Source organism: Elephas maximus, chromosome 8, assembly GCF_024166365.1.
Source record: "Elephas maximus indicus isolate mEleMax1 chromosome 8, mEleMax1 primary haplotype, whole genome shotgun sequence".
Classification (NCBI taxonomy): Eukaryota; Metazoa; Chordata; class Mammalia; order Proboscidea; family Elephantidae; genus Elephas; species Elephas maximus.
The window spans coordinates 1,585,656-1,600,364 of NC_064826.1; the positions used below are offsets into that span (position 1 = coordinate 1,585,656).

At 41.9% G+C, this 14,709-nt stretch overlaps 1 protein-coding gene across 1 annotated transcript in view; it reads right to left on the minus strand.

The window, feature by feature from the left end:
• Window positions 1–262: 262 nt before the first annotated feature.
• Window positions 263–14,709, minus strand: part of CNTNAP2 (contactin associated protein 2) — a 2,020,907-nt gene continuing 2,006,460 nt past the window's right edge. Inside the window, exons 24-25 of the mRNA XM_049894552.1 lie at window positions 11,623–11,703; window positions 263–2,406 (exon numbers count right to left, since the gene is read on the minus strand). Of these exons, the coding sequence (XP_049750509.1) occupies window positions 2,207–2,406; window positions 11,623–11,703 (281 nt within the window). The 3' untranslated portion in view covers window positions 263–2,206. The remainder of the gene's footprint in view (window positions 2,407–11,622; window positions 11,704–14,709) is intronic.

Consider the following 14,709-nt stretch of genomic DNA (forward strand, 5'->3'; position numbering starts at 1 on the left):
GAGGCAATGTGTAAAGAGTAGAGATATCGTGGGAAATGCAAGAAATAATGCATTTCCATCTGGCACTATTTGTTATGTGGAAAAGTAATACCTGTAAAATAGGTTTAAAAAACCAGAAACACCTCAAAGCATGTTTAAAATGTGTTTTTTTCCACGTGACAATACATAAGAGGACCCTTGATGGCAATTGTCTTGGTGAAATAAATAGCCTTGTTTGCAATATGTTATTTGTAACTGTGACATTGCTTTGATAGTTGGTCCTATTAAATATTTTCTTGTTCTTAATGTATTTTATGGAAGAATGAACTAGACCTTTTTAAGTTCAGGGTATTCACGACTGTGCCCGAGATCAGCAGTGTGAGAGGGCGTTGGATTCCCTTCTGTCCTGTTACCTCGCCTTGGTGGGATCAGCAGGTCTAATGCCACCTACGGAACAGGCCATGCTGGTTGTCACGTGCCATTCACAGCTTGGGAGGACATTCCCATCACCGAAGAAACTGAAGATCCTCCAGCAAGTCAGGCACACCCAGAATCCTAAAAAGTATGTGGCTACCATCCCAACAAACTAGTTTCCATCTCATTGACAGAGGCCACTGGAAAAATAGCACCCATGCCTTTTTAACCTCATCTCATCCCTTTCCAGGAAGAAAAGCAAAAAAGCGATCATACTTACTTCCTCAAAATGTTGGAATCTAAAAAAATTTTAAAAAGTGCTTCTTAAGTATAAGAAGCCTGAAGTGTAATGATCATAAATGGTAGTCATTTTGGAAATAACCTTCGTGTACTCTTTTTTTTTTTTTTTTAAATAAATGAATGAAATGGTCTTTTGGATACTCCAGGAGGGAGCTTTGTTCCCATTTGGTTACACAAAGTCTATTATTTTTTAAATAAAACCAATGGGTTATTCATTGGAATAAGTGGTAAAGATTCCTTGTTAAACTGAGCGGTATGTTTGACAAGGCACGTCCGTTCTCTGAGAATCAACAGTTGCCTACCATGTTTGTGACGAAACAGAGGTTCAGATGTGTCTCCACCGAAGACCCTGAATCATGGCAGTATGTCTATTTTGGATGGAACAATACGTGGTGTCAGTGACTTGACATATGGCAGTGTTTTCCACAGGATTCCAAAGTAATGTCAATAGTAATAACAACAATAACTTGGCTTTATTGTGATGTGTCCATCAAGAGGACATTGTTTGCTAGGATTTTGTCACAAGTGGATTAAAAACTAGAGGCTTAAAGCAAAAGAAGCAGAGCCACTTAGTTTACACATTCCCTAGGAGGTGCCCATACTTTCGCTATACCTACAGAAGCAGCAGAAGCGAACAAGCCATCACACCTGGCCCTAACTCTCCACTGAGGTGCTTTCACACACAGACAATGCAGCCCAACATGTTTCAGAGCACAGGAGAAATCTTTTGTAACAGAAAAATTGTAGCTGAAAGTTACAGATATTGAATGGGTCTAAGGCTACGTACACGGAACACCATTACCTTTTAGAATCCAATGAAAAATAAAACCAACAATCCCAGTATGAAGCTACTTTCTGCAGTTCTTAATGCTTCTCACCAATTGTGCTGAGTGTTTTACGCGACAGTTTCCAGACACCCTCTTCCTATAACTGCTGTGTCAGGCGGGACCCTCAGAGAATCGGGACGGATTGACGTCTCTCTGAAAACTGGCAAATAATAAGATCTCTTTGCCCCTTTTCTTTCCCTTTCAAATTTATAGGACACCAAATGAAATATCATGTGAACACGGACTAGATACTACGACTTCCTATTAAAGTTGAGTATATTCAAAAGGAAGAGAATGTTGGAGGCCATATGTATGTTTATCAGCTTTTTTCAAGAAAAAATATCCACCTTCTAAGGGCTCTTAAAAATGTAGAAAACTTGCCCTGTTACCATGGGTTTTCAGAACACCTCTGAACACGCACAAAATAAGACAGGTATTACCTACAAATTTCAACCATTGCTTAAACTCTAAAAGCATTTTTGTATTATTTTGTTTTGATACTGAAGGGGAAACTCAGCTATAAAGAAATATTACAAAGTTTTTTTTTTTTGTGGTGATCAGTCTCAAGAATTTTCTGTTGCTTGCCTTCCCAACTTGTGCTGATATTTTAAGGATGTGCTCAAGAGTGTAAAGCAGGGTGCTTCTGTCTCTCTCCCCCTCCCCGCCCCACTGACAAAGAGCCACCCTCAAATAAGCCATTCCCTTTTGCTTTCATCGATGGTCTCTGTGAAGTTGGGGTCGTTGTTCATGATGGCGGCGTCCGCACTCTCTGCCGACTCTGCCCCCTTCGCCTCGTTGGTGTGGTAGGTGCCTTTGTGACGGAACATGTACCGAATGAGGAAGACCAAGGTGCAGAGAATGGTGAAAATCACCACAGCGATGACCCCTGGTGGAGACAGGAGAAGGACTAGAAGTTAAACATATCTTATATAGCCCCCATCAACTTTTCTTCATTTCGTCAAGGTGTCCCTCCAACACTGCCCTCTCCCCCGTAAAACACAAACCTCCAAACACCACCACCACCTCTACCACCACCAAAAACAATAAAAGAGGACTTCTGCTTCTGGCCACGGAGGAGTAACAGAAACAACAGGAGTCACTTTTCTTCCAGCCAGAAGTGCCTACGATACTGGACAATGTGTATGAAACAGCAATTTTCAGACATTAGACAACAGGTGTAATGGAACTGTGATAACCGAGGGTGGAAAACAAACCAAGTGAGCCCTGTTCTTAGTGTTCTGCCTGGAGGCAGTTTCTGGACAGGATGTAGGAGGGGAATGCAGCCAAGCTTGGCAGCCTCCCTGAACTGAGGAGCCAGAGAGAGCTATGCACAGAAAGAACTATGCATAAAATCTGCATAGAAGCCCCTGAGAATCTGTGGCTACATACCACTATACTTAGGCATAGGGTGAAATCCCATAAGGTCAGCAAATAGCAATGGCTAAGAGCTGTTATAAGCAGAGCGATTTCTGGACCTTACCCAGGGCTGAGAGATGTTTGTGTTCCCACTAACCACAGTGAATGACTAACCTCATTGAATAACCAGGGCATTTGGTACAGACTATAGAAGGATCACTCGACGGGTGTTTTCATAAAATAGCCTTAGATTAAAGGCTTCACTAAGACCTGTCCTAAAAAAGGTTTAAAACAAGGCTCAGAAATATCAAGCTGATCTGTAAGCAACTTAACTGTCTGCAATATAAACCTGAGTATTTTTTAAAGGAAGAAAATAAAATCTAAGCACTCAATGTAACATTTACAATTTCTACATTCAGTAAAAATTGCCAAATATGCAAAAAAAAAAAAAAAGAGAAGAAAAGAAGGGTGTGGGGCAGGAAAATGTCGCTTGTAGCCAGGAAAAAGATTAGTCAATAGAAGGAGATCCAGAAATGACAAAGGTGACGGAATTAGCAGATACAGACTCTAAAACAGTTAAAATAAATGACAAGAATAGCACAAAGGGAGGGTAGAAACGGAGTTATATATTACATGTGAAGTGGTATAATATTATTTGTAGGTAGACTATAATAAGTTAAATATGCATAGTGTGAACCCTTGAGCAATCACTAAAAAGAAAACAAAGAATAACAGTTATGAAACAAAGAATGGAGATACAACAAAATCATGGAGGGAAAAAAAACACCTCATTAATCCAAAAGAAGGCAGGAAAAGGGAGAAAAAGGAATGAAGAACCGATGGCACAAGGAGAAGACAAATAGCAAGATGATAGGTGTAAATCCAACCATATTAATATTTGCATTAAGTGTAACTGATATAAACACTTCAATTAAAAATGAGAATAGTCAGAGTGGACAAAAAAGAAGCCAACTATACACCGTCTATAAGAAATGAACTTTAGGTATAAAGAAACAAGTAAAAAAAAAAAAGGGCGGAAAAGATATGCCATGCCTACACTAATTACAAGCAAGCTGGAGTAGCTATATTAACAAAGAACAAGGGTTATTAGCAAGGATAAAGAAGAACATTTCATAATGATGAAAGGGTCACTTTATCAAGAAGGCATAAGAATTCTAAATGTGAATATACCTAATAGAACCCATTGCCATCGAGTCGATTCTGACTCATAGTGACCTCATAGGATAGAGTAGAACTGCCCCATAGGGTTTCCAAGGAGAAGCTGGTGGATTGGAACTACTGACCTTTTGGTTAGCAACTGTAGCACTTAACCACTATGCCACCAGGGTTTCCTAATAGAACTTCAAAATAAATGAAACAAAAACTGACAGAGCTGAAAGGAGAAATAGACAATTTAAAATTATAACTGGCAATTTCAACACTCTTCTCTCAGGAGTCATTATCCTATACTAAAACCAGACAAAGACACTACAAGAAAGGAAATATAGAGCAATATTCCCCTTTAATAAAAGTTTAGCAAATCAAACCCTGTGATATATAAAAAAGACAATATATTATGATCAAGTGAGAGAACTCCTAAGAATTCAAACTTCGTTTAACATTCAAAAATAAATCAATGTCATTTGCCACATTAAACAAATAAAGGAGAAAAAATAATGTGATTATCTCAACTGATACACTTGAGAAACTTCAACACTCATTTGCTATTAAACCTCAGCAAACTATGAATAGAAGGAAACCTTGTCATCTTGATAAAGTGCATCTATGGAAAATTTACAGCTAATATCTTTCTTAATGGTGAAAGATTATACACATTCTCCCTACCATAAGGAATAATGGAAGAATGTCAGCTCTGAATATTTGTATTCGTCATTGTCACTGGAGGTCCTAGCCACTGCAATAAAATAAGAAAAAGAAGTAAAAAGCACAAAGAATGAGAAGAAAACTCTTTTTTTGGAGAAGTAAAACTCTTTATTTTCAGACATGGGGGTCTATGCAGAATATTCTAAAAAATCTACAAAAAAAAGCTGCTAGAACTAACAAGCAAATTTAGCAAGGTCATAAGATACATGATCAATACAGAAAAATTAACTGTGTTTTTATACATCAACAAGAAACACTTGGGAAATGAAAGCAATAAAAGAATACCATTTGTAATACCACAGATTGAACAGCTTTTCAAGATTGTGTGCACTGAAAACCAATGGACCTTGCTGAGAGAATTTTAAAGAAAACCTAAATAAATATACCATGTTTAAGGACTGAAAGACTCAATATTGTTAAGATGTCAATTCTCTCCAAATACACTTTAGTGAGATACTAATCAAAATCCCAGCAAATTTTTCTTTTGATAGAAATTTATAAGCTGATTCTAAAATTTATATGAAAATGCAAAAGACTTAGAATAGTGAAAACAGTTTTGAAAAACAAAAGAGAAGAAAAATTTGAGAACATATACTGCTGATGGTCAAGACTTACTATGAAAATACAATAATAAAGTGATATTGGCTAAGGAAAGATATATAGATCAATGAAGCAGAATAGAGTGCTCAGAAAATAGACACACATACATGGTCAATTGATTTTTGATAAAAGTGCTAAGAAACTCAATGGTTTTTTAAAACAAATGATGTTGGAATAATTAGATATTCATTTGGAAAATAATGACCTTGACCCTTACCTTACACCATAACAACACTAATTCAAAATGGCCTATAATCTAATAGTAAAAGTTAGAGCTATAAAACCTCTAGAAGAAAATATAAGAGAAAATCTTTACAACCTTCGGGTACGCAAAGATATTTTAGGTAAAACAAGCAAATAAAAAAATCACAAACTATTAAAAAAAAAAAAAAAAGGAAAAATTGCATCTCATCCAAATAAAAACCTCTTGATTTTCAAAACATGCACCAAGAAAACGAAAAGGCAAGACACAGACTGGGAAAAAAAAAATACACAGCACATATGTCTGACAAAGGACTGATGTCCAGGATATAAGAACTCTTACAACTCAATAATAAGTCAATAACAATGCAATTAAAAGAGGGGAAAAGATTTAAACAGACGCTCCCTAAAGGATTTCTAAATGGCAATAAGCATATGAGAAGATGCTCAACATTACTGGTCATCACATAATCACACATTAAAACCACAATGAGATACTATTCATCCATTAGAATGGCTAAAATTAAGAAGATTGACAATACCAAACGTAGATGCGGTTGTGGGGCAACTTGAACTCTCAGATGTTGATGGTGGGAATGTAAAATGGTTCAGCCATTTTGAAAATCTGCTTGAAAATTTCTCATAAAGTTAAATGCCCACTTTCTATAAGACTCAGCAACTGAACTCCTAGGAATTACCAAGGAGAAATAAAAACATGTCCATAGGAGATGTTTACAAGAATATTCATAGCAGCTTTACTAATAATAGCCTCAAACTGGAAATAAGCCAGATGTCCAACCACGGGAGAGTGGATAAAATAAATGATGATATATCCATACAGTGGGATACAATTTAGCAATAAAAATAAATGGACTCTTGATACATGGGACAATATGGATAGCTCTCAAAAACATTACACTGAGCGAAAGAGGCCAGGCACAACAGCTTACACGCTGATCCCATTTACAGAAAATCCTAACGGAAGTGGAACTAGTCTGTGGTGACAAAAGCAAACCAGAGGTGGCCTCGGTTGGGAGTTGGGGGGGCGGCGCTGACTGCAGGGGCATGAGGGAGCTTTTTAGCGTGATGGAAATGTCCCATGTCTTGGCTGTGGCGGTGGTTAGGGTGTGTGCATTTGTCAACAGTCACTGACTCATTACACTTAGATGAGTGTGTCTTATAATATCTAAAGCATACTGAAAGAAAGTTGATTTTATTTTTTAAAAGCAAAAAACAAAAAGGATAGGGACTTTGGTCAGCTTATGTCAGGATGATGGACAATATGATTTAAGCATCACTCTAATTTTATGTTCATACATATTTCTCACAGGAGGTGATACTTTCCTCCTGTGGAGAAGAAACCCACTGGTGAAGCAAATTGATTGAATTTAAAATTCATGATCATCGTCGTTGTTGTTGGTAGGTGTCGTCGAGTCGGTTCCGACTCATAGTGACCCTACGTACAACAGAAAGAAACACCGCCCAGTCCTGCACCATCCTCACAATCGTTGCTATGCTTGAGCCCATTGTTGCAGCCACCGTGTCATTCCATCTTGTTGAAGGTCTTCCTCTTTTTCGTTGACCCTTTACTTTACCAAGCTTGATGTCCTTTTCTAGGGACTGATCCTTCCTGACAACATGTCCAAAGTATATGAGAAGTAGTTTTGCCATCTGTGCTTCTAAGGAGCATTCTGGCTGTACTTCTTCCGAGACAGATTTGTTTATTCTTCTGGAAGTCCATGGTATATTCGATATTCTTCCCCAACACCACAATTCGAAGGTGTCACTTCTTCTTCAGTCTTCCCTATTCATTGCCCAGCTTTCTCATGCACACGAGGTGATTGAAAACTCTTGGGTCAGGTGCACCTTAGTCTTCAAGGTGACATCTTTGCTTTTCAACACGTGAAAGAGGTCTTTTGTAGCTGATTTGCCCAATGCAATGCATCTTTTGATTTCTTGACTGCTGCTACCATGGGTGTGGATTGTGGATTCAAGTAAAATAAAATCCTTAACAACTTCAATCTTTTCTCCATTTATCATGTTGCTTGTGATGGTTAAGATTGTGTGTCAACTTGGCTGGGCCATGATTCTCAGTGTTTTGGCAGTTGTATAATGTTGTGATCACTTTCCTGTTGAAATCTGATATGTGATCACCCACACGATGGAATCTGCTGAATGGTACTGGTGGGGGTGGGGCCTGTGGCAGCTCACTGCCCCCTCGGCCTTCATCTCTCTGCCTTCCACTGCCTGCTTCCTTCCTGCTTGCCTTGCAAAGGTTGTTGGCTTGTTCTGGATCCAGCAGCTATCTCTTGTCTGACCTCTCGTTCTTGGGACTTGAGCTAGCCCCTTACCTGTCCATCTTGGGATTTGCCGATCTTCACAGCCTGCAAGCAAGAGTCTTGCTCCCCGACCTACACCAGCCCCTGGGTTCACCAGCCCCTGCAGCTACGTGACTCAGGAGAAACATTGTGGTCTTGCCTGCGACTTTGGAGATTCCTCGACCATCATGGCCTGTGAGCGGGAGCCTGCTCTTCGACCTGCTCGCCTTGCGTTCCCCAGCTTCTGCGGCTCCGTGAACTGGGAAAGGACTCTATCCCGATCCAAGGACTTGGGAAGTTCCAACCCTTACAATTGCGCGAGCTATTTCCTTGATATAAATCTCTCTCTATATATTTATACGCTTTACTGGTTTTGCTTCTCTAGAGAGCTCAGCCTACGATATTTGGTACCGAGAGAGTTCGGTGCTACTCTAACAGACACCTAAAATGTGGAAGCAGTTTTGAAAGTGAATGGATAGAGTTGCGACAGCAGCACAGGACCAGTGCAGCAGAGAACTTGTAGTGACACAGAAGCGGCAACAGCAGAGAACCAGAAGCTGCAGAACCAGGAGACCAGCATGAGACAGCACTGGAGCCAACCCCAGGGAGCGAGAGAGCTGAGTGCCTGTGTGCAGGAGGCTTCCTGGCAGAGTAGGGTACTCCAGGCACTTATCAGTGGAGCTACTGAGCTTTGGAACACTTGCCACCGCAGGGCAGATGCGGGTGTGAGGCCCAAGGAGCAGAGAGGACAAGAAACCTGGAAACAGAAGCTGAAGAGACAAGGAACACAAGAAGCTGAGCTGACTCAGTCTCAAAAGGTATGGACATGACCTCAGGGGTTTCAAGGGGTGGGGCCATGGCCTCTGGTGTTTCTAAGGGTGGAGATGCCACTCAGCTGGACTAGGAGAATGGGGTGCTTAAAGCAGAGGGAGCAGAGTTGCTGTCCCTGTGGGCCTGGAAGGCAGAGTTGAAGCCCAGGGCCGAGGGGCCTCTATTCAGAATGTGGAGAGTGTGGCCAATACCTAGAGTCTGGAGGGCAGGGTTATTGTGTAAATCGTCTCAGAGAACAGAGGATTATTTTCAAAGCCTTGAGGGCTGATGTAATGTGTTCTGGTGACTTGCTTGGTGCCTGTTACGCCTTCTTTCCCTCCAGTTTCTCCCATTTGTAACGGAAATGTCTAGCTTGTGCCTGTTCTGCCATTGTACCTTTGGAAGCAGATAACTTGTATTCTAGATTTCACAGATGAAGAGAAATTTTTGGACTTTGGACTTGGAGTTAAGACTTTTGCTATAATATGATGGGATGAATATGTTTTGCATGTTGCAAGAATGTGATTTTTTGGGGGCCAAAGGGTGGAATGTCATGGATTGAATTATGTTCCCCCAAAATGTGTGTATTAACTTGGTTAGGCCATGATTCCCAGTATTCTGGGGTTGTGCTCCACTTTGTGATGGTAATTTTATGTGGAGAGGATTAGGGTGTGATTCTAACACCACCCTTACTCAGATCCAGTGTAAAGGGAGTTTTCCTGGGGTGTGGCCTGCACCAACTTTTATCTCTCAAGAGATAAAAGGAAAGAGAAGCAAGCAGAGTCGGGAACCTCGTATCATCAAGAAAGCAGCACCAGGAGCAGAGCACGTCTTTTGGACCCAGGGCTCCTGAGCCTGAGAAGCTCCTCGACCAGGATTGAGGACAAGGACCTTCCTCCAGAGCCAACAGAGAAAGAAAGCCTTCCCCTGGAGCAGACACCCTGAATTTGGACTTGTAAACCTACTAGACTGTGAGAGCATAAATTTCTCTTTGTTAAAGCCATCTGCTCTCTATTATAGCAGTTCTAGGTAACTAAGACATTGCTTATTGGTCCAGTTCTAAGGATTTTTGTTTTGTTTATATTGAGGTGTAATCCCTACTGAAAGCAGTGGTCTTTGATCTTCATCAGTAAGTGCTTCAAGTCCTTTTCACTTTCAGCAAGCAAGGTTGTGTCATCTGCATAACGCAGGTTGTTAATGAGTCTTCCTCCAATCCTGATGTCCCATTCTTCTTCATATAGTCCAGCTTCTTGGATTATTTGCTCAGTATACAGATTGAATACTTATGGTGAATGGATACAATCCTAACATATACCTGTTCTGACTTTAAACTACATGGCATCCGCTTGTTCTGTTCAAATGAGTGCCTCTTGATTTATGTACAGGTTCCTCATGAGCACAATTAAGTGTTCTGGAATTTCCATTCTTCGCAGTGTTATCCATAGTTTATCATGATCAACACAGTAAAATGTCTTTGCATAGTCAATAAAACACAGGTAAACATCCTTCTGGTAGTCTCTGCTTTCTGCCAGGATCCATCTGACATCAGCAATGATATCCCTGGTTCCCCGTCCTCTTCTGAATCCAGCCTGAATTTCTGGCAGTTCCCTGTTGATATACTGCTGCAGCCACTTTTGAATGATCTTCAGCAAAATTTTACTTGGGTGTGATATTAATGATATTGTTCTATAATTTCCACATTCAGTTGGATCACCTTTCTTGGGAATAGGCACACATATGGGTCCCTTCCAGTTGGTTGGCCAAATTGAAATTCTTGTTAGGTATGTTTTATCAGCTATAGTCAGAGAGGCAGGAGACAACTTTATGGAATAGGACTTAGAAGAAGCAGAGAGAGAAGGTGGCAGTTGGCAGTGGGCCTATCAGTGTTTATCCAAATATGGATAAAGAGAAGGATTCCCTGGGTGGTGCAAATGGTTAACATGCTCGGCTCCTAACCAAAGGGTTAGAGGTTTGAGTCTACCCAGAGGTGCCCAGAAGGAAGCCTTGGTGATCTACTTCTGAAAAATCAGTCACGGAAACCCCATGGTGTACAGTTCTCCTCTGACACACTTGGCGTCACCGTGAGTCAGAGGTAACTCGGGGGCAGCTGGTTCTTAGTAACCTTAAGAGAGCCCGACTCTTTGGAAGCTGCGTGTCTATAAATGGAATCACGGAGTGTGTAAGCTGTTGTGCCTGGCCTCCTTCACTCAGCACAATGATTTTTAGGCAGGAAGAGAGGACTAGAGTGTTTACATGATTAGGCTTATTAACCTTCTGACAATTTTTATTAAGTCTTTAACTGAAACTAGGCTGGCATATTTCCTCCCATTCTTGCAGTGAGCTATCCTGGACCATTTGGGAGGCGAGAGGATGAGAGAGTAAAGGAGCAGAGGTGGCAATGTTCTGGCTACTGCCTCTCCTGCCTGCTTGCACACTCAGATTCCATCCAGCCCCCCCACTACCATTCCCTTTCTACCAGTCAGCATTGAATTGGCCATGGTTTCTCCACATCCATACTTTATAACCTTAATTCATACGAAATGTCAAATTAAGGAAAAATCTAGACAACTCTTTTTCCTTTTTTTTCTAGACTCCTGTGTTATATACCCACCACCTGTCTGTCAGTTTGTCATACTGTGGTGGCTTGTATGTTGCTGTGATGCTAGAAGCTATGACTCTGGTATTTAAAATTCCAGCCAGTGAAAACCCTGTGGATCACAACGGAACACTGTCTGATACAGTACTGGGAGACGATCCCCCTGGGTTGGAAGGCACTCAAAATACACAGTGGCCACAACAATGGACTCTGAGCATAACAACGATTGTGAAGATGGTGCAGGACTGGGCAATGCTTTGTTGTTCACGGGGTCGTCATGAGTTGGAGCCAACGCTGTGACAACTAATGACAACAACATGTTAATTACATCACCTACCTCCGATGATGGCTGAGTTCCTGTTGACGCCATTCCGTATGGCTTGGCCTTGTCCAGGGTTGTATGGAAAATCAGCACTGGCTGTTCAGAAAGAAACAAAGAGGCACGTGTCAAGACTCAAGTCCGCCATTAACCCCAAATCATTCGATGCCTATTTCTTCATATGACTCATCAGCACTTCTGCCCAGCCTCGCCTTTCACTGTTTTCCCCATGAAACCTCCATTTCAGATGGATCCACTGTCTCCCACAAGATCACAATGACTCCACCTCCGCTCCTGTGTCCTCCTTTGTTCAAAGCCCAGACAAACACCATTCTTCTTCTGGAGGAATGTCACGGAATCCTAGAACTGCCTGGGCTGGCTCCTCCAGGCCCACTGACAGACAAGCTGACGTGGTAGCACACCTTTTCTCAGGTTTGGCTGTGATCTGTCTCCCACTCCCTCGTTCTCCATTCACAACCAGTGGCCTTGGGTATATCTGTAGATGAGCTTCTTATAGTTCACAACATTTGTTTAAAAAGTGATAGTTTTCTAAGCTAATATTTTATATGGTTCTAATAAAATATTGTAGACTTCAGGAATTTGTAAGGGAGTAATATTTCATAAAAGTTGAGAATATTAACTGCCTAAAATTTTCTTTTCCATTTCTTTCCCAGTTACAAAAAATAGGAATTGAGTATATTACATTTAGATGTTTCTCTAAGACAAAAAAAAAAAAAAAAAAAATTAAAGCACACAAAGGCTACAAGTGAATAGATCCTAAAGTCTTTCTGTCGTAATCCACGAGAGCTAACAGACTTCTGGTTGGGAAGCTGATGGAAATCTTACAGCAGCAACAGCCTCCCTGCTGTAGTTCACCCCAGGTAAAGCAGAGCTCTGGCCACTTTACGGCACCTCTTAGATTAAAAAAAAAATTAAAGTAGTTATTTTGCATAATTAAATGTATACACACTGAGGAAATGGGTTTGTCTTATGAATCAGAGGGAACCTTGCCAAGGATTCAGTTTTTCTAAGGTTAATCTATTCCTGGGGCTATTTAGACTCCCAAGAATCCCCAGGATAATGGCAGTGGACAGGCTGTGACAACAACAACAAAAACTCAGGGAGATTCTGGATTCTCCCTTAGTCCTTCCTCTCTCAGATGTCATGATCTTATTTGGGACCAGGAATATTATTCTTCCTCAGAAGTATACTCCCAAATTGGCTCAGCCATCAAAGCTGTCGATGTGACTAAAACCACAGACACAATGAAGGGCACAAATGAACACAACCTTAATGTGGGTCCTTAGGACTTGCATATTTCCCCACTTCTTTAACTGCTGGACACAAAGAGACCTTTTGGTGTTATCGGCTTGTTTTCATTGGCCCAATCCTACAAATAGAGGGGCGGGGACCTGACAGAGCCAACACAACACCCGGAGGAGCAGCTAACGCTCCTTTCTCACTCCCTTCAGGATTTGACAGGGGTAGCTATCATGGATCGATACTCAAAATTCTAAATGTGGACCCAAGAATGCAAAGATCTTGCATTTACAGCTTTATCACTGATATAATTAGGCTGATTGTAAAATTATCCTATTTGAATAAAACTGGCTTGCATAAAAACATGTTTTTAAAACCTGGGTTTGTCATTTAAACCTGAGTCTCCTCTTCAGAAGAGTGCTATCAGCTGTTGTCACAAGGTTATTTGTCCAGCCACTCACTCATGAATTCAACAATCTTTGATGAATGTCTACTAAATGGCAGGCTCCGTTCTCAGTGCTGGGTTACACAGTGAACAGCAAAGCAGAGAGAATTGCTGCTAACGATGACTCTACTGGCCGCACGTGGTCTGTTGACTCCAACCACCATCTGACAGTTTAGTTTGTACTGCCCAAAGATTAACCTAAAGTGTGGGTATTAGTTACGACTGTCCATTTACAGTGAGCTGTTGGAGACTGCTTTGCAGTTACCACATTGTAGCACGTGTGAGCAAAAGGCGCAGGGAGATTGCCATTAATGGACACGGTTCGCTGACATCCACTGCCTGCAAGGACTGATGAAGGCTTCCACCTCCCCTGCCCATCCTTAGCACAGCTCCAAGGCCCCACTCAGACATGAGCTCTTCGCCCCGCCCCACCCAGCATGGTCATGCAGAGCCTGTGGCTGGAGGAAGAGATGCTTGGAGACCTTCTCCTGAGAATATGCCTATTAATCAGCCTGGCTGAGACTTCGGAGCCCACACAGATTGCTGCCCTCCTCACCCACAGAGAAGGCAAATCTACTCACAGGCCCTATCATGGGTTGAATTGTGTCCCCCAAAAAGACGTGCTGAAGTCCTAGCCCTGTATCTGTGAACGTGACCTTGTTTGGCAGTAGGGTCTTTGCAGATGTTGTCAGTTGAGTTGACGTGAGGTCACACTGGAGTAGGGTGGGCCTTGATGCAATGTTGCTGGTATCTTTACAAAAAACAGAAGAGACACGGCACCAGAGACACACTGGAGGAAGGAGTGACGTGTGAAGATGCATCTACAAACCAAGGACCACCTAGGGCCACCAAAAGCTGGAAGAGACAGGAAAGGGTCTGCCCCTAGAGCCTCTGGAGAGAATGAGGCCCAGCCAATGCCCTGAATTTGGACTTCTCACCTCCAGAACTGTCTGTTGTCTGAAGCCACCCACCGTGTGTTACTTTGTTTCCGCAGCCTGGGAAGCTAACGCACACCGCCACACATACTAAGACGTGGGTCCCAGCCTCACTGTAGCTCACAGACAGTCTTCCCTTCCGTCTTTGTCTTTGTGTGAGAAGAAATCTGACAGCTCAGTACGGGTGCACGTTCTTCAATATTCAGGTTGAAAAAATGAAAAGGGGGATAGCAGCAACATACACACTGTGGGATCAGGCCTGGGGATGTGGGCTGTAATTATGCAGATACAGTAGAATGCGGTGGGTGGAGATACACCTCTATCCCCAGTGGGATGGAAGGAATAGAAAACGTGCGAGTTACTCTGCTCGGAGGGTGTTCTGTCCTCCCTTTGTCATTCCTGGAGGCTCCCTCAGGAAGGCAGTGACAGTCTAATTAGTGCCTCTTCTGTCTGCCTCTGGGCAGG